Here is a 25,519-nt window from a genome sequence, read left to right as displayed (position 1 = left end):
GAACACTCTTTATGGAACTGCATATCAGCAAGAGATGTATGGGAACAATGCTCTATGAAAATCCAAAAAAGCATGGGTTCATTCAATAGTTTTCAAGATCTTCTGAAAATCATGTTCTTGAAGTTAAACAAAGTGGAGATGGAGGAACTGTCAATGGTGTTATGGAAGCTTTGAAAGAGAAGGAATGATTTTATTTTCAGAAACACTTGCACTTATCCTAATCTTTTAGTGAAACAAGCCTCTTAGTTTCTACAGGAATTTAGAGCATCTCAGGAAGGGGAAACCAGTCGACTTTCGAACTCCATTGGTAGGACTGCATATTGGGTGCATCCCCCTTTTGAGTTTGCCAAAATTAACTAGAATGCATCAGTGGATAGGGTTAATTGCAAGATAGGAATTGACATAGTGGTGCATGACAATGAAGGTAGTATTTTGGCAACAATGAGGAAGAGACAAGATTTACTCCCTGATCCTTTACTAGCAGAGACCTATGCTGCTCTTCAAGCTACTATCTTTGATATTGAGTTGGGACTTAGAAAATTATTTTGGAGGAATATTTAAAGAAAGTTGTGCAGGCTATTCAAGGACATATGAAAAATTTGAGTTCTATTGGGATGCTGATAACATATATAAAGACCAAGCTTCTTTGTTTTGAAAGCAGCTTCATCAAACACATTCCAAGAGAAGCAAATGTAATTGCACATATGTTAGGCAAGAATGTTTCAGGACTGTCTGAATGTTTTGTAGACATTGATGATCCTCTCACTGTATACTATCTTTGTTATGGGAACTTTCATCTATGAAAATTTCATAGTTTCATAAAAAAAAAAATTACTGCAGGATTGATATAATGGAACATTTGCCCATTACGTACAACAGTTCAAAATTTACATTAAGAGCCTTGCAGGTATGCAAGCAGTTTGACACATCCATGTTGATATAATTTTTTTTTATTAAAATTAAATAAGAAATTAGAAAAAACAAAAGCCTTCTATATCACAAAAATAATTTTCGTTTCAACTCGTCTCGTTTTATTAAACAAATACCTTACATATAGAATTGGCATTCGGTTTAATGCGCAACTCGTTTGTAAAAAGACGTTTCCTTGCTATTAATAATTTTGCATCAACCAAATGCCTATGTTCAAGTCTAAAATTTCCGCTATGGCAAGCTCGGACTGATATTTGCCTTCAGGCAACGACGTTCTCCGGGAACTACTCAGTGGCTCGCGCTCGCATTCTTCAGCAGACCTCAAAGCCTCAATTGGGACCCCAACAGCTCAAGTACATGACTGTCCTCAAAGACTCTTCTGACTTCTTCATTTTCTCCTGATGATCTCTTACTTTGCTTGAAACCACTGCAGAAGTTGAAGAGGAGAGGTTCTTTGCCTGAGATAACGACCGGAGATGGTTCTTTGTATTTTGCTGCGCAGATCTTATAATATAATTCCATCTGCAGATGCCCATCTGGTCTTTCATGGCCTCCACGACTCCTACGCTGGCTGCTACAATAGCTCTGCTTGTTGAACTCATCTTCTTCGTGTTACTCTTCACAATTAGACTGATTTGCTCTTGAAATTAGAGAAAAAGGAATTGCAAACTTTGTGTACTAGAGAATACAATTGATCCGAGAAGGATGTGTGCTTGATATAGAAAATCAAATGGAGGGGCTCTTTTATATATAGGGAGAGAGGGATGGAAAGCCAGAAACTTGAAAAGGAGCTGAAGTTTTGGAAAAACCGTCAACAAGACCAGTAATTTGCTGGTGGTTTTGGGGTCTGGGTCCGGATCAGCCAATGATTTTGTTTTCTTCCCGTCCCTGATACGAGAAATCCGTAATTTCTGTCACTTTCAGTCTTTTGTCCACTAAAGTTAATAACCCGCACGCTGTTTCCAGTATATAAAATCCAAATCATGCCGACAGGTTTGGGTAGGAATAAAGAACAGCTACTTTGGTTTTATTCAAGGTTGAAGCCGATCAGAGAATTACACCTTACAAGAAAACTGCTTAGAGCACAGCTATCGGCATCTTTAAAATGGAATCTTTAAAATGGAACAATCTTTAAAATTTGAATGGTTTGTGGATAAATTCGGTAAATAATCAAAACTTTAACTTTGAATCACAATGTATTTATTTTCATCTTCATATTTGAAGACACATTATTTATGATCTATTTCTATTATTTTATAATTACATAATCACATCCCCAACTTTTCGATTAATGTCACTATGGTTTAAGTATTAATTAAGATTAATTAGATTGATAAAAAAAATTAATTAGGAAATAATAATTTAAATATCAAATTAAATTATTAATTAACATAAGGTTAGTGTAATTGTAAAAATAAATTAAAATTAAAATTATATTATTATTTTGACTAATCTAATGGCTAATCTAATGTGGAGTTATAGCTAGGGAGACATTGGATTTATAGAAAACATGTACCTTTCATCAAATTTTGGAGATGACTTTGATAAAGCCAATGCCAACATCGTTTTTATTTGTGGCCAGTTATTTTTTGCGAAAATGATTATTTCCTAATAAAATGAATCTATTTTCTTCACAAATAATCATTCTCGTCGTAAATAATCCGTCACAAATGTTCATTTTTCTTGTAGTGTACGTATTTGAAGATCAGTCTTGTTCATTACCAATTGGTGATAGTTGAGCTGAATATATATTTAAATTATTAGCAATGCTACGTACAATCGTAGAGTGCGCAAGCGTCATATAGTCGCTTTGGAAAAGAGTGGAGTCTCCTATTAAAAAATTAATATTTTTTCATGTGAATTCTATATTTATTCACTTTTATTTAAAGTGATTATACAGTACTTACATACTCTATACTCTATAATTACATATAGTATTACTCAAATACATGCAATTGTATTGGTGATGATTATATACGGTAAAAAAAGAGACAATGCTAGCGGGCTATCCTGCTTGTACCACTGAGCGTGCTCTTCGTGTACTTCGCCTTCTATCTGGGCCAAGTAACTGAACCAAGTCAGCCAAGAATCAGGCCCGATGGAAATGGCTACAATTACACATAAGGAAACCACCCAACCAGTCAAAGGACCCAGAATGGAAACTACACACCCAACGACTACGAGCACAAGAATGGAAACTACACACCATCGACTGCGAGCACAAGAATGGAAACTACACAATCAAGCATTGAATCCTCTTAGTATATTTTTCAAATTGTAACGCTACTCTATAATCTGTATAGTACATTCCTCTGTACATATATATACAATACAAGGCGCTCACAGTTATTAGTTATACTTATATATTAAGTTACATACTTACATATATAATAGGGTATAAGTATAAGAGTACATTATATATATATATATATATATATATATATATAATATGGAATTGTAATTTCTTTTAAGTTAAGTAGTTGGTAATAAGATATCCTATAACTCTTTTTATATACTTTGGAGTTGGACCTTTTATTTTGGCGGTTGTATTTGCTATTGTTCGTGCATTTTTTTAGATTTTATTTATTTGGTTAATTAGTTATATGCATGATGTTTTTGAAAATAATATTTTGGGCTCTATGATATTTGAGATAAAATTTGTTTTCATTTGATTTAGAAAAACCAACTACCCCAACAAAAAAGTCCAAAACCGAATTACACTTGTAAATTGAATCAAACTGGACCAAAACTGAAGAAAATCGAAAGTTCCGATTTCTTAGATGAATTGGTCTGTATCAATTATCGGATCCAAAATCGATTTAGACCAGCTCGATTTCAAAAAATGTCCAAATCATGAACGAGCCAAATTACCGATTACACACCTAATTTTAATGCTTGTTTACGTTCATATTTTGAAGTTTATTTTCATAAATATGGCTACCTAAAATTTTAACTAAAGTTGTGGATGAAACCTTATTGAAGATTAGTAATATTACTTATGAAATGTAATTTTTTCGCTAATTATTTGTGTATTAAATGATCAATTGTTCTTACTTCACATCAATTAAAAGGAATAAAATTCTTGATATGAGTTTGATCATGTTTTTCTCATGATCTAGAATACTCTTAATCAATTGAGAGTTTGGTTCATAAGTTGTTAAAAATAAAATCTAATATATTTTGTAATTTATTTTAACATATACAAGTGATTATTTGATTTTATATTTTTAAGCAAAGAATATATAACATATTTATTTTAGATATTCTCTTATATAAAAAGGGTCTCAACAGTAATATTTTCCACAATGACAATATTGATTTCTAGCCGTTCTTGACTCAAACTTGATTGCTAGCTTGTCCACAACAAGCAGCGAATGTTGTTTCTTCTTAATCTTTTGAACATCTCTCAGGTGATTTTTCTTCCACTATTCTTCATAAACACTTCCAAGAAAATCAATCCTTCTACGTTTTCTTCTAATGATTAGATAATTGATACTGGTACGATAGATCACATGGTATATATATTCAGTATCTTTGTTCACCTCTGCTCATTCTGTACTTAACACATGATTTGTCAAGCTACCTAATGGAAAGCTTCTGCACCATTCAAACACATTTGCCAATTTTTTGTTTTTTGATAAAGAGAACTTCATTCAATTGAAAACATCAATACATCAATTGTTATCAAACCATAAAGCATGATGAACAAAAGAAGGGACTTGCTCCCACCATACATTGATATCAACAACGTTCCAAGCATGTCTAGCTAAAGAATGAGCTACTCTATTCCCCATCCTGTTAACATGTTGAACTTGGACTTCTTGGAAACGCATCATTAGATTCTTGGCTTCATTGATCAAATTACCAGCACTTGCATAAGAATCTTCTGTGGATTGCAACTCCTGAACCACGTTAGTACATTCATTTTCAATGATCAATTTCGAAATGCCAAGTGGGAGGTATAGCTGTAGCCCTCTCAAAACAACAATGGATTCAATTGTGGTTGCCTCATCCACTTCTAATTCATTCTTGCTTGCAGCCATCACAATTCCTCCACTTATATCTCGCAGGACAATCCCAACTCTAGCTTTTCTCAGATTAACAAAAACTGGTCCATCTACATTTACTTTGGGAAAACCATCTGGGGGAGCTTGCAACTTAGATAGCTTATGCAAATCCCTTACTGTTGTTGCTCGCACATCATTGAAAGTTTTGTAGAGTGATAAAGCATGTTCAGCTGTTTGAACAGGTTATATCAAATTGTTTTCCAACTGCAACTGATTTCGCCTGTACCATAAGCTCCAACATAGAATAAAAAACATAGTTAACTCAGCTTCACTACCTTGCATCATAACCATTCTCATAGTTTCAATAAAACTCAAAGTTGAATGAAAATTTTGTAACATTGGGAGGAATTTCTACCATAAAATATGATTCGTAGAACAAGCTAACATAGCATGGCTAATATCTTCCTCGTGATCCTGACAGAAACTACATTGAGCCTCCACATCAATCTTTTTCCTCCTGAGATTTGTGAGAGTTGGCCAGATATCCTTGCAAGCCTTCCAGGCAAAAGTTTTAATCTTCATGGGAACTTTCATGTGCCAATTTCTCCTCCAAAGAGTTCTATCTTGCATCTGCAAAGATGTTTCCCCATCACAGCTAGCCATTAAATTTTGAATCAGGTTATAAGCACTCTTGACAGAGAACTTGGCATTTGCTTCCTTATCCCAAATCAACCTATCCATACACTGAGTTGCTGACAATTGAATCTTTAGGATCTCCTCAGCTGTACTTGGATTAAAGAGAGCTCTAACCAACTATGCATTCCATGTCTTAGTAGTAGCATCAATTGTCCACTGTAATTTCTTCATCAACAATTGGCCCATTTTTGCTATCCAACACAAGTTGTAAGAGTCTAAGGTCAGGTAACCAATGATCCTTCCAAATCTTGATTGTTTCACCATTTCTCACTTGCCACCTACACCCTTCCAAAAACCATCTCCTTGCTTCAAAAATGCCCTTCCAAGTAGGGTTAGAGCCTAAAGAAGCTTCGAAAAAAGTACAGTTAGGGTAATATTTGGCCATAAATATTCTTTGCATCAGTGGATTCTCATTTTGCAACAACCTCCACCCTTACTTAGCCAATAATGACATATTAAACATGTGTAAATCCTGAAATCCCATCCCACCTCGAAATTTTGACACACATAATTTCTTCCAACTTAACCAATGAATTTTCCTCTCATTACTTATTTGACGCCACCAAAACCTCACCATCAACCTTTCAAGTTCCCGACACAAAGTCAAAGGTAATTTAAACCAGCTCATTGAGTAAGTGGGTATAGATAAAACCACTGCTTTTATAAGAATCTCTCTAGCCCATTGAGAAAGTAGTTTTTCTTTCCAACTCTGCAAATTTGTCCTCACCCTTGTCTTAATACCTTCAAATGCTCGAGAGTTAAATCTCCCAACAAAATTTGGCAACCCTAAATATTTGTCATACTGTTGAAAAGTATTGACGCCCTATAAATGCAACAACTCTCTTTGATTAATAGAATCCACATTTTTAGAAAAAACCATGGTTGTTTTCCCTTTGTTCACCTTCTTCCCAGAAGCCATTTCATATTTATCTAACAAACCTTGAATAAATCTAGTTGTATCAACATCAGCTCGACCGAAAAGTATGCTATCATCAGCAAAGAGGAGGTGTGTTACCATTGGAGCCCCTTTACAAACTTTCACTCCTATCAAATTCCTCTTTACTTTAGCATCTCTCAATAAGGCTATTAAACCTTCAGTGCCAAAGAGAAAAATTGTAAGGGGAAAGCAGATCCCCTTACCTAATGCCCCTTGTAGGTAAAATGGGTCCATGAGCATTCCCATTAATTAAAACTAAAAAAGTGGTAGTTTTAATACATTACATAATGAGATTAACAAATTTGGTTGCCAATTTGAGCATGATTTTCTCTAAAAAGCCTCATTCAATTCTATCGTATGCCTTACTTATGTCCAATTTAAGAGACATATACCCTTTCTTTTCATGCCTTTTATTTCTCAGATAATTCACTAATTCATAAGCTGTTAATACATTGTCACTTTTCAGTCTTTCCCCCACAAAAGTACACTGAGACTCAGATATGATAGCAGGTAAAAAACCCTTCATTCTATTCACAATGACCTTAGAAACAAGGTTATAAACCACATTACACAGGTTGGTTGGGCGATAATCAGAAACAAGCTAACAAGTTTTCTTCTTAGGAATTAAACTTATAAGTGTATGATTTAGTTGAGAGGGCAACTTACCTGTAGTAAGAGAATCCAACACTGCACTTGTAATGGAATCTCCCACGATGTGCCAGTATGATTGGAAAAACAAAGCGTACATGCCATCAGACCCAAGTGCCTTGTTAGGTTGCATTTGATTCAAGGCTAGCTTTACTTCATCTGCTACAAAGGGCTTGGTGAGTTCAACATTCATTTCATCAGTTACCCTTTTGTCAACAAAGCTCAAAACAACCTCCTGGTCATCCTGCATAGGTTCTTGAAAAAATCAACAACCAACTCATCATGCTGTACACCCTCATGCCATATTCCCCTCTCATCCTTAAGACCCCTTATTAAATTTCTTTTCTTCCAGAGAGATGCCTTAGAGTGGAAAAACTGTGTGTTCTGGTTCCCTACTTTTAACCACTGGACTCGAGACCTTTGTCGCCACATTACCTCTTCTCTTTCAAGTCACAATTGAACTTCCGTTCTAGCATGACTAAGGCGACCAGGATCTGGATTACAAGAGTCAATAAGCTGCATTTTCTCAACCTGATTCCTACCTTCATTAAGTTTTTCCTGACATGTCCAAATGAGACTTTGTTCCATACTATCAATTCTTCCCCACATCCTTTAATGAGACTAAGAATCCCTTCCATACTAGGGCTACTATCCCTATTGCCCCAAACTTGTTCAATAATTTCCTCACACTGCTCCTCTCCCATCCATATGGCCTTAAAGTGAGATTGTTTCTTTTTTTGTTGCACATCCCTATAACATATGGAGTCAAACGAAACTGGCAAATGATCTGAATATGCAACAGTCCCATGTCTAATCACAGCTTGTGGAAAAAATTGACACAAAAACATTATTTCCCAAATACCTATCAAGACGCTCAAAGATATTAGCAAACCCTTCCCATTCCACCAAGTAAACTTGGGTCCTTTATAACCCAAATTTCTCAAATTGCAATCTGTTAACACATCTCTAAAAGCCCCAATCTAAGCTACAGATCGTGGTCTCCCACCTTGCTTTTCATGTAAATGCAATACTTCATTAAAATATCCCCTTAACAACCAAGGAATTTGCTCAAAAGAATTAAGTGTTCTAATGAGATTCCATGTAGAAATTCTACTCGAGGCTTCTGGGTGCCCATACAAACCCATAAATCTCCACTTCGTTAAATCCTCCATTTTAATATGAGCGTCTATATGATATCTCGAGAAGGACTTAATCTCAACACCTAGGTCAGAACTCCACAACAAACCCAAACCCCCACCACGCCCCACAAAATCAATAGAAAAAATAATTTCTAAAACCTAATTTATATTTACAAACTTCCATACCTCGCGTTGTAAGCATCATCTCCTGCAAAAACAACAGGTTGGGCCCTTCTCTCACGATTAAATCACAAAGAGCTCGAATTCCCTGTGGGTTCCAGAGCCCACCGGAATTCTAGCAGATAGTTTTCATGGTTGTCAGCTTGGCTGGAATTCAGCCTCTGCCGATGACACAATTGGTACCTCATGAAAAATACAAATTTGAACATCCTTAGAAATGGTCCTCCTCTTCTTTCACCGGAACCTCCTTCAATTTCGTAATGGAGCGTCGTTTAGCCTGTGTGGCATGTGAATCGGGAACCTCAGATCACGAATTCCTAACCACTTTCCCTTTATTTTTCTAGAAAGTATGAGCTGGGCCTTCTAATTGGTTGTTAGGTAATGGGCACATGTCGCAACCACCCATCTCAGAATGACAATAATCCTAGCCCATCACATTCTTACTACTTCCCCTTGCAGCAGCCTTCTGCATGACGACTTCCACCTGAACCCAAGAATCATGCCTAGCATCAAACACCTCATCAACTGCTTCACCTTCCACCATTGTAGCCATGTTTATGCCATTAACCCCCCCCCCCCCCCATTTAATAGCCGCGCTATCTCAACTAGTAATTGGTTCTCCACCACCTCCGCATTTAATGGTTCATTAGTAACAGTAGTAACTACATCTAGAGATATTGCAGAACCGTTTGAGACCAACTATGAGTACGTACTCTGACCTTCAACATCGAGATTGATCACCTTAGACGGCTGTCGGCGACCAACCTGATCAGGCATAGGACTTCCAAGACCAAAATCCCGCAACCATTGACCATATGGCAATATCCCATCCATAGCTTCCATTTGGCCAACCTGCTCACAATCCTTCTACAGATGCCCAATCTGTTCACAAATGTAGCAGAACTCCAGCAAGCATTGATATGAAAGCCTTACCCAGTAAGGCCCATTGAACCCCAAGCTAAGTTGCTTCCCCCATAAAAGAGGTTTAGAAACATCGAGACAGATTTACACCTTCATGAATTCCGCCCATTCACACTCACCATCCAACAAATCCACCTCCAAAACCTCACCCAGTGATTTGCCAATTTTTCGACCGATCTTCTTACTTCGGGCCATAAGTGGAAAATCATGAATACGCACCCAGAGGAGAACTTCCATCAAATTAATCTGATGGGTTTGAAGCAAACCATCAAATTGTTTCAGTAAGATTAGTTACTTATCAAAAGACCATGGGCCATCAAGGAAGATTCTCTTCTGATCTTAGACATCCTCAAACTCAGCAATAAAGAATTTAGAACCCAAATCCTGCAACCGCATAACCCTGATTGGACGCCAAATCTTCCTTAGGAACTACTTGAAAGCCTCTTTGTTATAATGTTTAGTAGTAAGCAGCTGCACTATCAGGCATTTCTCACCACCCACTAAGTTTTCCTAGACTATATCATCATCAACCGAGATAACTTCTTGCTCCTGCTACGTTAGGGACAACTTGCCGTACAATGCTTCCAAATTGTCTGCCATGGAGTAAAGAAAAATGAACTTGCGATAGACAGGAAAGCAAACCTCTACTCGTGGGAGAGGAGAGAGGAAAAAAAAGTTGGGAAGATAACAAAACTCTCTCAGGATTTTCAATTACACAAAACACATTTTTGTTAAATTTTTATTCTTGAGTTTGAATAAAAATTTTAGTAAATCTTGATCCAAGAGATCACAGTGATGGTACACTGCTTTTAGGTGGAAAAATCAATAAACATGGTTATGTTAGACTTGTTTCAAATAAACCAATGCCTCTAATCAGGTCATGATGATCATCTTGTTAGAAAACTGATGATCAGCTTATAAATTTCCAGCAAGAAACATCCAAGACGACAAACATCTTCATGAAAAAGGCCCTATGTCAACGACAGCTCTTAAATTCTAGAATTCCAGCATTAGTTCTTATAACTCACTAAAAGTCCAAACACATTACAATCAGAACAAGGATGGTGATCTGTATTATCTCAAGAAAATCTTCAACCTTTTTAATATGTTGGCGAATGAAGCTAGATCTTTGACGTACGGTCAAAATCTTTTGCTCAATACTCACTTTCTGCCACTCCATCTGTTATCCAAAATCGTCCCTAAAACTTTTATATATAGTGTAGCTTAATTTTCACCGCCCCGGCCAAAGACTTGAAGGAGAAGTTGTAAAGCAATTCACATGTAGGTGGATTTTAGCTCGCTCGCCTGTCCTGGGAGGGTGATCTAGCGAAATCTAATTCACACATTTTATTTATTTTTTCATTTCAATCTATCAAACTCACAAATTCTGACTGCGTTTTCTTTTTTCATTTGAATCTATCAATCTAAAACTTGAAGGAACACAACTGTTTCATAGTCTGGATCGATCGAAAATCTCACCAACATTTAATGAAAATAGTGCATAGCGATTTTTTGTTCTGTCATAAGAATTAAACACAAAAAATTGAGTTAAATTCTGTCGTAAGAATATAAGAACCGCCTAATTTACATTAACAAATATAATTGAGTCATGACCAACACGGCCTGACATAATGACATTCTCACTGCCGTGCCATGTACAAAGTGTACCGTTTGTATGCTTTAGGCCCGACTTCCTTCCCGCAATGACGTTCTCAGAGAACTCACTGATCAAAGCCTCAATTGGGACTCCAAGAGCTCAAGTACATGACTGTCCTCAAAGACTCTTCCGACTTCTTCAGTTTCTCCTGATCTCTTACTTTGCTTGAAACCACTGCAGAAGTCGAAGAGGAGAGGTTCTTTGCCTGAGATAAGGAGCGGAGATGGTTCTTTGTACTTTGCTGAGCGGATCTTATAAAATAATTCCACCTGCATATACCCATCTGGTCTTTCATGGCCTCCACAACTCCTACGCTGGCTGCCACAATTGCTCTGCTTGTTGAACTCATCTTCTACTCTGCACAAGACTCTGATTTGCTCTTGAAATTAGAGAAAAACGAATGGCAAATTCTGTGTAGCAACTAATCAAAACTGATCGAAGAATTAAGGATTAAGTGATTGATGTGGCAAACATATGGAGGAGCTTCTTTTATAGAGGGACAGAGATGGAAAGACGGATACTTGGAAAGGCCTGCCGAAGTTTGGGAAAATCCATCGATCAGCAATACCACTAGTGTTCAAGGTTTTGGGGTCTGGGAGCCAATGGTTTTTTTTTCCCCATGATACGACAAACCCTTTATTTCTGTCACTTTAGGATAAAATGGTCCCGTACGTCCACTTGAGTTAGTGATGCGCACGCTATTTTGCAATATAAAACTAGTGAGTCATGCTATTCATCTACTCGCAAGTCTCATTCACCACACACCCCCTTGTGATATGTTTTTTTTTTTTTTTTTTAAACACGTGCGTTTTACCTTACCCTACATACCCCAAATCACGACCAGGTTGATTTTAAATTTCTCTCACTCCATATTCAAGCTGCAAGGGTTTTTTTTTTCTCTATGTTTTCATGTATTTATTGTATTCTCTATATTCAAGCTAATCCATGGTTTTATAATTCTTCATTGTCTACGCTCCATATTCAAGCTACTCCCTAGATTTTGTTTTCATGTGAGGGGTTGTTTTCCTGGCTAGCTACTAGACATCCGTTCGATACAATATCTAATATGCCAACAACATTTTTGCTTGAACACAATACGTGCATTTGAAAACAATAAAGCCAACAACAAATTTTGTCTGCCTGTGGGGGGTTGATGTCGCATTTGCTTAAAAGCTCAATGCACCAAGCTCGCCTTAGTTTAGGGAGAGATACTCCTCATTCTCTTGAGAAACCACCACCAAATCTGAACCTGCGCAGAGGGGGGAGGAACTTCGGCTCCTCCCCCCCTGGCCCCGCTCCTCTTTCCTTCATCTTTACTCTCTCTCTACTCTAGTTTTCTTCTTTCATTTTCTTTTTTTATTATTTTTTCAGGGCTAAGTATGGAGGAAGGCTGATCATCTACTACTCTCCGACGTTTGACGACCACCACGTGCCCTCCCAAAGGTTTCCCAAGGCACAGATTCTTCGCAAAGTTTTTCGCTGAATGGAGCTGCGCGTGACCCACATGCACGGTCCAAAATGGGTGCATGAAATCCACGTGTCACTACTAAGGGTGCTCTTTTACCACCACGCGCTGCTTTTCTGGGTCCAGAGGCATCGATTACTTCAGACCTAACAGACCGCCATACTCCATACTCCTAGGGTGGCATGTGGCTCTCACGTGCCATCATTGTCACTTTGTTTGTAATTTTTTCCACCAAGGTTGAAAATGTGGATTTATATCTTTTTAAGATGTAATTCATTTTTTTCCATGTATCTTTAATTTATGTTACGTCTTTTGTTTTAGAAAAATAAAAACAATAATAACACATCGTTTCTTGGACTTTTGTCCATAGTGTGTCCTATACTCCGTCTTAGACAAAGTATGGAGTTTGTTAACTCTATCTTGGACAGAGTTGTGCTCTCTCTCAGGTGGTTTGAGAGAGGTTTGCAGCATGGACTATACCATGTCAGTCACAGTTGTGTACTGGGGAGCCGTTAATGTTGTAGCTAGCTTGTAATGAATGTTTCAGGTCAAAGTTGTAATATTTGTTATTAATGAATGCATTTTGTTTTATAAAAAAAAATAAAAATAAAAAAGCTCACTACACCCACCCAACACAGAGAAGCGAGACACCCAAAATCAATTTCTCTCTTTTTTTTTCCCATCCATACATGCAATGTAAAACAACCAATGTAATATTTTGAGGGTCTGTGGATGCTAGGGCTATGAGCGATTCACTGGGACCGATGGGAGGGGGGATTATGTGCAATGGGAAAAGGTGACCAATGGGAGCTTCTGATTATGTTCACGTGGGAAAAGGGATCGACGGGAGGGGGAAGAGGGATTTCTTATTGCTCAGAGGCGATGGGAAGTGGCCATGGAGAGGGGGAGAGTGATGATAGGGCTACGAGTGATTCACTGGAACGAGATTCACAAATGTACTGGACTTCCCTTAGACTGAGTTTGCCATATCAGAAGTCGTGTGGTGTTTGATAAAAAAGCTAGACTAGGAATAGAATTTCTCAAAACTAATTCATGCTAGGAGAGTTGGATTGTAATAAACAAAAAGAGTAGTAATCCACTAGTCTTTTTTGTTATAACTTTTTATATAATTATATTTTAAATTAAGAGTATTTTAAAAAAATGATATTATTTATATAAATTATTTTAGAAAAACATTTATGCTTTAAAATAAGAATGTGTAAATAATTATGAAAAAATTATATATATATATATATATATATCTATTCTTTATTAAAAGCATGAATGGAAAAAGCAACAGGGATTTTCATCTTCTTCTTTTTTTCCTAATTTACCCTTCTGTTTTGGTAGTTTTCCAATTTTATCTTTAGCACTCTTGCTTGAACAACAATCACTACAAGAAATTTTAGTTTTAGGGATGAAATTATTTAGGAACGAAAGAAATTTCATCCCTAAAAGTAATTATTGATTTCGTCTCAAAAAATGGATGACTTTGTAAAAACGTTCGAACGGCTAAAAATCCATTCGAACCAGATCTTCTGTGACTAATTAGGTCGTCTCAAAATGTCAAAACCGTTTGAATGGTCAAAAATACTTTCGAACCTAGAATTAATTATTGTTCAAATGGTTTATAGTTTGTTCGAATGGTAATCTGGGCAGGAAAATTTCCAACAGGAATGATTTGGTGGGAAAAATAGGTGAGAAGGTTGCAAGCTCGTTCAAACACAAAATTTATGCATTCGAACGGAACATTTGGTGGGAAATTAAGTTAAAATTGGCGGAGATTTTTTTAAGCCTTGTTCGAATGGAACATAAAATATTTACAAATTCATAAATTTATTTTATGTAATTAATGTAAAAATATTTTAGTAATTTATTTTATTTTAAATAAATATTACTTATAGTGTCATTTTTTATATTATTGTGAACGGTAAGTAAAATGCAAAAACAAACATAATTAACAATAAACAAGCTAGCAAACACTAAAACTAAAAACCATATATTAATTGCATCCAAAAAATATAATGTATGGCAGGAATATAATGTATAACTATTTGAATATTTAAATTAATTATACAAAATAAAAATAGTCAAGATTATCCATACAAAAAAGCACATTTAATACAAATAAAAGATATAAAGTACTACTAGGCCAGATCGTGTAACAATGCCTTGACTCCAGCAATGCGTGCCTTAATATCAGTCACTCGAGACATGAGCTTCGACTCAATCTCTGCAAGGGCGACCCGGATTGCATTAATGATCTCTGATGTCTGTGCGTGCATCTCTGCATGCACAATATCTGCAATCTCCTCATAAGTAGCACTGTGTGATGCACCCTGTGTAGATGCCTCACCAAATACGCCCTATGCACCTCCCTGAGTGTCGACCGTCTCTGTAGTGGGTGCACAAATATGAAATCTGGAGTGTCCAGTGCTATGAGACAAGGTTGTTGAGTTGATCGGTCCAATCGAGTCCAGACGCTCAAACTCATCTGGCCTAACTCCTTTTGCTGAAAGGAATCATGTGAGCATGACTCCAAATGGCAATATTTCTATGATAATTTTTTTTTATAAGTACAAGTATTATATATATCAAAAGGAGTAACCAAATGCACTGAATAAAATAAAACTCTAACTGTCGTAATATAGGTGGCTTCTGATTGAATCCCAACGAATATATATCTCGCTAAGTCGATAGGCACCCCACGAGTGACCTGTAACATAAATCGTACTCGGTCCATGCTCACCTTAGTCTTGTGCAGTCGATGATCAATGTTGTTGGCTATTATAATGTTCATGATCTTGAAAAAACTAAATAAGTCCACATGTTTGATGTTCTTGCTCCCATCAGAGGAAGGAGCATTTGGACCTACAACCAATTCACGAACCTCATGATTAGCAAGGTCATCGATCTCATTAGGCATCACAGTATCCTCTTCCTCTGCGGTCTCCCCATCGCCTACAGGTGTAGACTGATCTCTAGGCACCACGTTAGGATATGCAGTGGGCAGTCGATGGATACCTAGAAAATCAGTAACTGCATCAACTGAAAATCGTATTGAGATGTCTTAGACGGAGAAAGTGTATGCCTCATCCTCCTGATTGACACGATCAAGTTCTCTATAGAACTCAGATACAATATTGATGTATGAAACTATCTCGTCCGTGTCTTCGTCCTTCTGATCAATGATCGATGTCCAATCACGATCGAGAAAGACAGATGCGAGACAATGTCTCTCCCATAGAAGATCCCTAAAATCATCTATCTTCACTTGTGTCTCGGACTTCTTCACTAGATGATTGCCCTGACGCAACTCGCTTATTTTCCCAAGAAGCCATTGGAATAATGCTAAATTGATGATATAAAATAAAGGACAACGAGTACAAAATATCATAATTACAATTAGATCAAGGTAATTATATCTAAAAAAAATTAAAATTAAAATGTACCGTTAAAATGCTTAACAACACGTTCCAACGATGTTATAATACGTTCGACTGGTAATAAATATACGTTCGAATGCTCATCGATTTCCATTTGAACCATCTAATTGTGGTTCAAACGATAACCAATTCTATGCCGTTCGAACGTATACAACACGTTCGAACAGCGATTTCTGGTTCAAAATCGGCAATGGCTGAGTTGACTCAGTCATTGCCAAAACCGTAAATAATCGGTCTAGAACCGTCGGTTTTCCTCCCACAACAACAATGAAAGGCCGGGATGACCATAGAGTCATCCCGTCCCCCATTTCCAATCGACTACGTGATTGAAATGATATTTTTTTCAAAACCCCATTTTTTACCCATTTAAAACATGTTTTATGAGAAATTAATCGGTAAAAACGGTTAGGAGAGGACAGACCTGTTGTGGGTTGGAGAGTGGTGGTGGACAGTGGCTTCAGTGGCGGTGTTTGGTAGCTCGTGGCACTGGAGCGACAGAGTGGGAGAAAGGATTTTGCATTCTAATGGCGCTGGGTCTGGACACAATGCCTAATATTTATTTTTTTTCATTCGAACGGTTGGTAATGATGTTTGAACGCATTCATTTTATCCGTTCGAATGCTTACGAATACCGTTCCAACACGGAAAAAATATTGTGTAGGTTATTATTGTATTTGTTATATAATATAGTATATATACTTATACTACTTATATATAATACTTATACTACTTATATAAAACTTATACTTAATTATTATATACTTATATTTATGCTAATACTTATATACTACTTATATATACTTATATACTACAATATATTATACTTCAAACATACAACTGTATAATTATATACTACTATAATTATAATATACTTATATAGTTATACTTATATATATTTGTCAACTTATATTATAGTTAGATATACAACTATAATATATAATATACTTATATATAATACATACTTATAAGTATAAGATCAATACATATACTTATACTTACATATATAGTTATATATATATATATACTACTATATAGATAATATACTTATATAGTTATACTATTGTTCACTTATATATATTTGTTCACTTATATTATAGTTAGATATAAAACTATATCTACTTATATACTACGATATATTACACTTATATATATATATATTTAATATACTTATATAATATACTCTTATATAATATACTTATAATACTTATATGAGTGTACTATATAAGTATATAGTTTTGTACACTACTATATCCTTATCTTCTACTATATATTTAGACTTATATATATTCTATATACCTATACTTTTATATATATAGTAATAAAATTAGATATATATATATATATATATTGTACATTCGAACTGCCTATTATCCATATTCGAAGGTATAATTATCTATTCGAATGGAAATTTACAGAGTTCGAATGTATATAATATGTTGGCGCCATTGATAAGTTGTGATTGGATCAATTTGCGCCATATTACACTTTCAATTATCCGTTCAAATGTCTATAATGGACCTTTGAACGGGTGTGAGTTGAATTGGTCCAGGCGGGAAATGTTTCCCGCTTCCCTGTTTCGGATTTAAACAATTAGTAAATTACGTTCGAACAAGAAAATACAAAATAAGACGTCCAGAAGCACAAACGTACTAGACATTTGTGCTTATTTTTTCTTGAGATTCAGAGAGCATGAGAGAGAACGACCGTGAGAGGGTTGGACATCAACTCTTTTTCTTTAAATTGGTAAGTTCTTTTACTTTAATATTCTATTTCCATGGGATTGTTTTATTAAAAAACTCAAATTTATGTTTCTTAAACTCAAATTAGTTATTTTTTCTTCTGTTTTTGAACAAAATATTAAGGTTAGAAGAATATATTTGTGTTTGAATGTGAGAAACATGTAAATATATTTGTGTTTGGATGTGGGAATATATTTGTATTTTTGAACAAATATGAACATATATTTGCGTTTGGATGTGGAAATATGAAAATATATTTGTGTTTGTACAATGTTTGTGAAATATGAATATTATGAGTTTGTGTTTTTTCCATGAATGTGTTCTCTAAGATGCTGTTTGTCTCTATTTCGTGTCTGGAATCTAGGTTGCAACCATTCGAACTCAATGATTTCCCGTTTGAACGTGTATCCCATTCGAACAGATCTTGAAGTGTTTGAACGAGTGTACTCCTATGTTGTAATACTTAAACTCAAATTTAATACTTAAAAGATAATTTATTAAAAACTATAAGGTATAATTAAAAAATAAGAAACATAAGATGGACATTAATACTTAAATTAGAATTAATAATTAAAAGATAAGTTATAAAAATCTATAAGGTATTGCTAAAAAAAAGTAAATTTAAATTATAATTAATACTTAAAAAATGATTTCACATGAGATTTATTAATACTTAAAAGACTAAACTTAAAAGATTTTACTTAAAAGACTAATAGCGTTAATAGAACTTATTTTAAACTCTAATTAAAATTATTAATACTTAAAATATAATAAACATAAGAATTAGAAATACTTAAATTAAAATATATACTTAAAAATATTTAATTAAAAAACTATAATGTATAATCAAAACACCTTTTGCACTCTAATTAAAATTATTAATACTTAAAATATAATAAACATAAGAATTAAAAATACTTAAATTAAAATTTATACTTATAAAATATTTAATTAAAAAAGTATAATGTATAATTAAAACATATTTTGCACTCTAATTAAAATTATTAATACTTAAAATATAATAAACATAAGAATTATTAATACTTAGATTAAAATATATACTTACAAAATAATAAAAATTATTAATACTTAAAATATTGGTGATTTGTAATGTTATTTTGCAAGATATTTGTGATTTGGAATGTGATTTTGCAATCTATTTGTGATTTAGAAGATGGTTGGTTTACTATTTAGGTGCTAGAATTTAGAGTTATTTTTACATGAAGTTAAACCTTAGACCCGTTCTAGAGTTGTGGCTAAATATTCTCTTAAAGAATGTTTGGGTACAACTCTTGAATTGTCTAAAGTGGATAGTTTGTGACTCTATCATCTATATGGCAGATATATTCAGTTTAAACTCTTGTGTTAGTCAATTTTAATTTTGGTTTAGCATTTTGTTACATTCTTCGAGTATGTGATCTGTAAGTTTCTCGGCTCATGAATAGAGTCGACGACCTATCGTGACTAGCATATTTGGAGAATTGTAAGAAAATGCTGCTGAAATTTTTACTGACAATAGAGTTTTGGACTGAGTATACATGTGGTATAGATGATAGTCTCTCGAATAAGATATGACAACTATCTTATAAAATAGATGGCAATTAAACAAGTATATTAGAATATACTCTTGATAGTGTTTATCCCTTGAAATGAGTTTTTTTTATAGCAGCCTATGAGTAATGGAAATATGAGGGAAAATAGTTGGATGTTATTGGGAGATAGACTTGGGTGAGACTACAAGGAGTATGCACGATGGGTTAAGTTTTTTTTATAGAGTTTGCTCGTATGAGTATTGATAGTTGAGGATTTATATGATGTCCATGCAAGAAGTGTAAAAATCTTACTTCTTATAATTTGGTGGTAGTAGATGATCATTTATTTATAAATCGAATCGATTCTAATTACTCACCTTGGGTCTTACATGGCAAACCATTTCCTAAAAGAGTTAGATTTAGTAGTCACTCTAATCAAATGGAGGAGGGTAATGGCATCGACATGGACGACATTAATGTTGATGATTTTAATGACAGTGAGGATAATAGAGAGGATATGATTAAGATGTTAGCCGATTTGGGTGTAGGAATATGTGGAACGAAGGATGGAAAAGGAACATCTATACAATCATTTAAGGGAAATGGAAACTTTGAAAGACTGTGGGAGGATGCATCACTACTTGAGGTTAGTGATGATCCTCTAAATAAATAGTATCTAATTTAAGTTCATGTATAATAATATAGTATTAGTTGTTACAAATTAATAGTTCACATGAACATGCGCAACGAACATATACAATTACTTCGCATAAATGGTGTAACTGACATAGAAAAGACGCACGAAGAGGAATTTGCCTCGTGGTTTGAACATACGGTATTACTGTAAACCCCCATCTTATAATAATACAAACTACATACCACTAAACTTCACAGATTTCTATCTAACATTGATATAATTATAATAATATTTATTGATTCAGGTTGTATTGAAATATACTAAAAATTCAGAAGAAATCTCACCAGAACTGTATGCTCTGTCATGTGGTTTGTCCAGACAAGCCATCCAATACTTAGGATGTTTGGTGTGTGGATATAGATTTGACACAGCTGATAGAGAACGATATAGGAAAACTCAAAATTGTGGGGTCGTAGTTGAAGGAAGCCATGGGATGATAACATTGACTTCTACGAAATTGTGGAAAATATCATAGCGTTAAAGTACGTGGGGGGATATATGATTTGGTTGTTTAAATGTAATTGATGGGATGTCTCAAATCTTAGGTTTGGAGTGCATAACGATGAAAGTTTTGTGAGTGTCAATACATCTCGCACATGGTGTGAGGACGATCCTTTAGTTCTTGCTTGCCAAGCGAATCAAGTTTTTTATTTAAATGATTCGGAGTATGTAAACCCATGGCGGGTAGTGGAGAAGTTTGCACCAAGAAATGTATATGATTACATTCCAGAGGCAAACGAACCACATGAAGAAGTTGATAGTCCAGCAAATCAAGAAGCATATCAAGAAAATGAATCTAGCATCAATTTATTTGTTGATCTAAACTAATATAACATAGTCCCATTGCGTAGAGAGGATGTTCAACCCGAAGTAAATGAGAGTAAAATGTCGAAAGAAGATGAATCAATTGAAGTGCCTACTGAGAATAAGGGCGACTGATCCAGCAAAACTGATAGTGAATGAATTTCAAATAAATATTTTTGTAAGTATTATTCTTATAAATATCCGTAACGTTTGTTTGAATAATAATTTGTTACAATTTCAAACATATATGCCTCATAAACGCAAAGCAACACGTGCGCCATCATCATCCATTATCGACTCCCCTTGTGGTTCACCTGCCATCAATAGTGGCCAACATCACCACATCTAGAACAAGATATTTTATCAAATTAAATATCACATTTTATGCTCAATTTAAGAAATATATATCTATAAAATAAAATAGTTAAATTAAAATATATGCTTTAATTACTGTGTATATAGATGTTGTAAGCCAGTGCGGAGGTAGAGGTACTACGAAGGGTGTCTGTATAGAGAAAGTAAGGAAAGTGGGTAAAATTAAAGTTGATATTCCTGATTATCACACTAGTGGTTCTAGAGATTCGGCAGCCTGGCTTGCTTCTTATATTGGTACGCTGACTCGCACGTATGCACTGATGGCTACATCCTCCTGGTCTAAAGTTCCCCAAGATGTGAAAGACAACATAAAAAATCATTGCTTGGTAATAAGCTATATCCCAAGTAACTAAGTATATAACATGTTAATTTTAAGTTATTTTGTATTTATACTAATTTTTTATAATTTTTTAAAGGACGAGTTTGAACTTAATTTTGGCCTACGAGAGGATCGATTAACTGTTAAGGAATTGATGCCACATGCATTCCGTAGGTATAAAGGTTAATGTCATCCACACTATAAAAAGGTCAGTACTACAACAGAGGCGCGCCAAAATCCATTCCAAACAATGCCACCCAACGAATGAGAGAATGTTTGTGATATGTTTGAAGATCCTGCTTATCAGATACTTTTGTTGTTATCTTTTTTAAATTGCATATGATAGATGCAATAAACATATAAACATAATTTTTTTAACAATGGAGTACTTTAAACCAAGCAAATAGATCAAAATTAATGATACACCATCTTGCGGGTTCTTGACTTTTTCATCATTTGTCTAAAAAATGATAAGTTATTCTCGTCCTCATTAAATAATATAGATTTTCCTTTTACAGGAAGAAGAAAGTCCTATTGAGTATGATCTGACCCAATTATATGCTAAAGCACATAAAAATAGTAATGGTGTTTGGACCACTCCCGAAGCAGAGGCAAATTATGTAAGTTTAAATTTATTTAATTCCATTGTCTAATAATATTTTTGATATTTATAATAACTTTACAGTTTTTATTTTTGTAGGACAAGATGATATCTCTTAAGAAAATTGCTGCGGATCTGACTGATGAATCTTTTGTCAATGATGCTCAAATCATTTCTCAAGTTCTTGGATCACATTCTGGATATTTGAGGGGCCTAGGACGTTGTGTGAAACCATCATCAACATCATCATCCTCTTTTCAAGCCAGATCGAATAACGATAAGACTAAGGAATTGGAAGAAGCAACACTTGAGATAGAACGATTGAAGTCCAAGGAAAAAGAGTTGCTAACCCGATTAGATCAAGTGACGGATTTAGTGGCAACATTAGAAGAGAACATACAGAAGAGGTTGGAGCTGAATAACCAAAAAATGTTTGAACAGTTCCAGTAAAAAATGTCCCAAAACTCTATACCCCCACCACAATCTTAAAATTTATTTTTTCTTTAATCGCCTTTATATTATGATGTTCCAGAACATTTGAGCTATTGATGTTTGAATTAAAATTTGTGCAATATTAGTATGATATTTTTAATTAAATTCTGATCTGTATGATTAATGTCATTCAAACGGTAAATAACCAGTTCAAACGGTAACTTACCATTTATAAATCCATTCGAACAAAAACAGACCCATTCGAACAAAAAGTAACACATTCGAACGACAACCGAGAAATACATTCACTACGGACGTTCGAACAATAAAATATTTGTTCGAACAACATTAATATGCAAAACCCCATTTGAACGGATATAATTTTGGAAAAATGAAATTTTTGCTCGAACGAATAGAATTTCTGTTCGAACAACAAGACTAAGGAAAAATTTATTAGTTTGAACGCATAAAATCTGTTTGAACACTCCGTTCATTCGAACAAGATCAATATGGCTATTAGTTCGAATGAATATTTCATATTGTTCGAATGGATGTGTTGGTTCGAACAGAGAAATATTCTATTCGAACCATTTATTGAGACGAAATTGGTTTGTCTAAAAAGAAATTCCGTTCGAACGGTTTCAACTAGTTCCGCTCAATGTTGTCTTTAAAAATGATTTTTTGAGACCGTCTCCAAAAACTTTTTGAGATAGTCTTTCCAAGGTAAAATAGAGACTGCGTTTTTTGGTCTCCAAAAATAATTTGAGACAAAATTTGGGGTTTTGGAGACAAAATGTTTTGTCTCAAAAATCCCAATCTCTTGTAGTGAATGTGACAATTATATTTCTAGTTTATTGAAATTAGAGTCCCAATGCAGCATATAAAACCAATATCTAAAATTTTTTAAACACTTGCGTACACGATTTGAGAGTTTGAAAAGCTATAAAAAAAACTCCAATTGCCTTCTTAAAAGAAACCTTTATTCAAAGAGGTTGAGCCTTAGTTTTTGTTATCTTATTGTTTAACAACCACCACCATCATGTTTTGATGCTCTTTATATGATTGAGATTATCTATATATAAGTAATAAGCTCATCGGTGTTTCAAGAGTTTTTGTGAAGCGGAGAAATTTGTTTGTTCAGAGGTGCTAAAAGTAAATTTCTAAGTTTTGAATTTTTTGTATTGAATGTGTTGCTCACGAGGATTGCGTTAATAGGAGACTTTACACAAGTTTGTTGAGATTTAAACTGATTATAATGTCATCTTATCATAGTAAGTTGCTAAGCATTTGGAGTGATTATTACTTGAAAAGTCGTTGGCAAGGATGAAACTAGGATTTTTTCTCTAGAGGGACCAAATGGGATTAGAAATATTCAATCCATTATCCCAAGTGATGGAGTCACAAGGGCCCCATTCTGACAAAGACCAGGGACCATGGAAGAAGAGTAATGAAGGGACTAACTCAAGACAGAGGCAAGCCCATGGCAATCAACATATTACCTATGCAAGTCATGCAATCAAGTACACTCTGGGGAATACAGAAGGGAGGTTTAACTGTGGTTTTGATGTGGTAATTCAGATCACTATATCTAAGATGGACCATTACAACTGGATAGTAGCAAAAACACCAACCCACCTCAAGGGACTAATCGAACAACACGAGTTAACAATCATTAATGTAATACAATGCCAGCTCGAGTTTATGCACTGACACCTGAAGAGGTAGAGAACAACAACGACGTAATTACAAATGCTCTTTCTCTTTTCTCCAAGAAAGCTACAGCTTTATTCAACTCTAGGGCTACTCATTTTTTCATTTCAACATATTATTCTAAGTTTTGTACTATAGATTCTGAAATATTGGGTAACAATTTATTAGTACTAATCCTAACAGGGAACTCGGTGGTATGTAGTTAGATTCTTTGTGGGTGTCCAATCTCCATAGAAGGGAGGTTGATGCCAACTAAACTACTGGTATTTCAGTTGTTTGGCTTTATGAGATATTGGGGATGGACTGGCTAGTTTTCATTTATGCCAGTGTTGATTATTTTAAATAGAGGTAGTGTTCAAGCCTCCTAAGAAAGATGACTTTTGATTTGTTGAATCACGAGTGCATTCTTTTCCACCAATAATACATGTTGTTCAAGTTAGGAAGTTACTGTAAATTGGGTGTCAGGGATTTTTAACCTTTGTGGTTGATACGCCAGTTGAAGGAAGAATTGAAGTTAGAAGACATCCATATTGTGAGGGAGTACCCAGAAGTATTCCTTGAAGATTTGCCTAAATTACCACCAGAGTGAGAAGTGGAGTTTGCCATTAAGCTAGTCCCAAGCACGACACTTATTTCCATGGCCCCATACAAAATGGCACCATCTGAGCTAGCATAACTCAAGGAGCAATTTCAAGAGTTATTGGATAAAGGTTTTATCAGGCCTAATGTATCACCTTGGGAAGTTCTACTAGTTCTATTTGTGAAGAAGAAAGATGGGTCGATGAGAATGTGCATTGATTATAGGGAACTTAATCGAGTCACCATAAAGAATAAATTCACATTATCCCACATAGAAGATTTATTTGATTTGCTTTAGGGCGTTCATGTGTTTTCTAGGATTAACATCCAATACAGGTATCATTAATTGAAAATCAAGACAAAGAATGTGCCCAAGATAGCTTTCAGAACCAAATATGGTCATTATCAATTTTTGTTCATGCCTTTTGATTTGATTAACACCCTAGCTATGCTCATATATTTGATAAATCGAGTACTCCATGGCTTCTTGGATAAGTTTGTGGTTGTTTTCATCGATTAGACATTGATATACTCCAAGGGCAAAGCTGAACCTGAAGAACATCAAAGTCAAGTGCTTGAGACACTTTGGGATAAGAAGTTGTTTGCTTTGAAAAAGTGTGAATTCTGGCTAAAAACAATTCCTTTCTTGAAGCATGTAGTTTCAAAGTATGGCATCTTAGTAGAGCTCAGGAAATCTGAAGCAGT

At 34.9% G+C, this 25,519-nt stretch overlaps 2 protein-coding genes across 2 annotated transcripts; both read right to left on the bottom strand.

The window, feature by feature from the left end:
- Positions 1 to 1,140: 1,140 nt before the first annotated feature.
- On the bottom strand, positions 1,141 to 1,687 carry LOC109018158. Its single transcript, XM_019000339.2, has one exon. The coding sequence runs from the start codon at positions 1,530 to 1,532 to the stop codon at positions 1,260 to 1,262; it is 273 nt and encodes a 90-aa protein (XP_018855884.2). The 5' UTR covers positions 1,533 to 1,687; the 3' UTR covers positions 1,141 to 1,259.
- Positions 1,688 to 10,947: 9,260 nt separating this feature from the next.
- Positions 10,948 to 11,735, bottom strand: LOC108983604. Its single transcript, XM_018955306.2, has one exon. The coding sequence runs from the start codon at positions 11,462 to 11,464 to the stop codon at positions 11,195 to 11,197; it is 270 nt and encodes an 89-aa protein (XP_018810851.1). The 5' UTR covers positions 11,465 to 11,735; the 3' UTR covers positions 10,948 to 11,194.
- Between the last annotated feature and the right edge of the window lie 13,784 nt (positions 11,736 to 25,519).

Source organism: Juglans regia, chromosome 1 (assembly GCF_001411555.2).
Source record: "Juglans regia cultivar Chandler chromosome 1, Walnut 2.0, whole genome shotgun sequence".
Lineage (NCBI taxonomy): Eukaryota > Viridiplantae > Streptophyta > Magnoliopsida > Fagales > Juglandaceae > Juglans > Juglans regia.
The sequence above is the reverse complement of the archived record's forward strand: the minus strand, read 5'-3'. Positions and strand labels throughout refer to the sequence as shown.

Coding starts and splice junctions, on each gene's coding strand:
- LOC109018158 (XM_019000339.2), bottom strand. CDS start 1,532: ATGAGTTCAACAAGCAGAGCTATTGTAGCAGCCAGCGTAGGAGTCGTG.
- LOC108983604 (XM_018955306.2), bottom strand. CDS start 11,464: ATGAGTTCAACAAGCAGAGCAATTGTGGCAGCCAGCGTAGGAGTTGTG.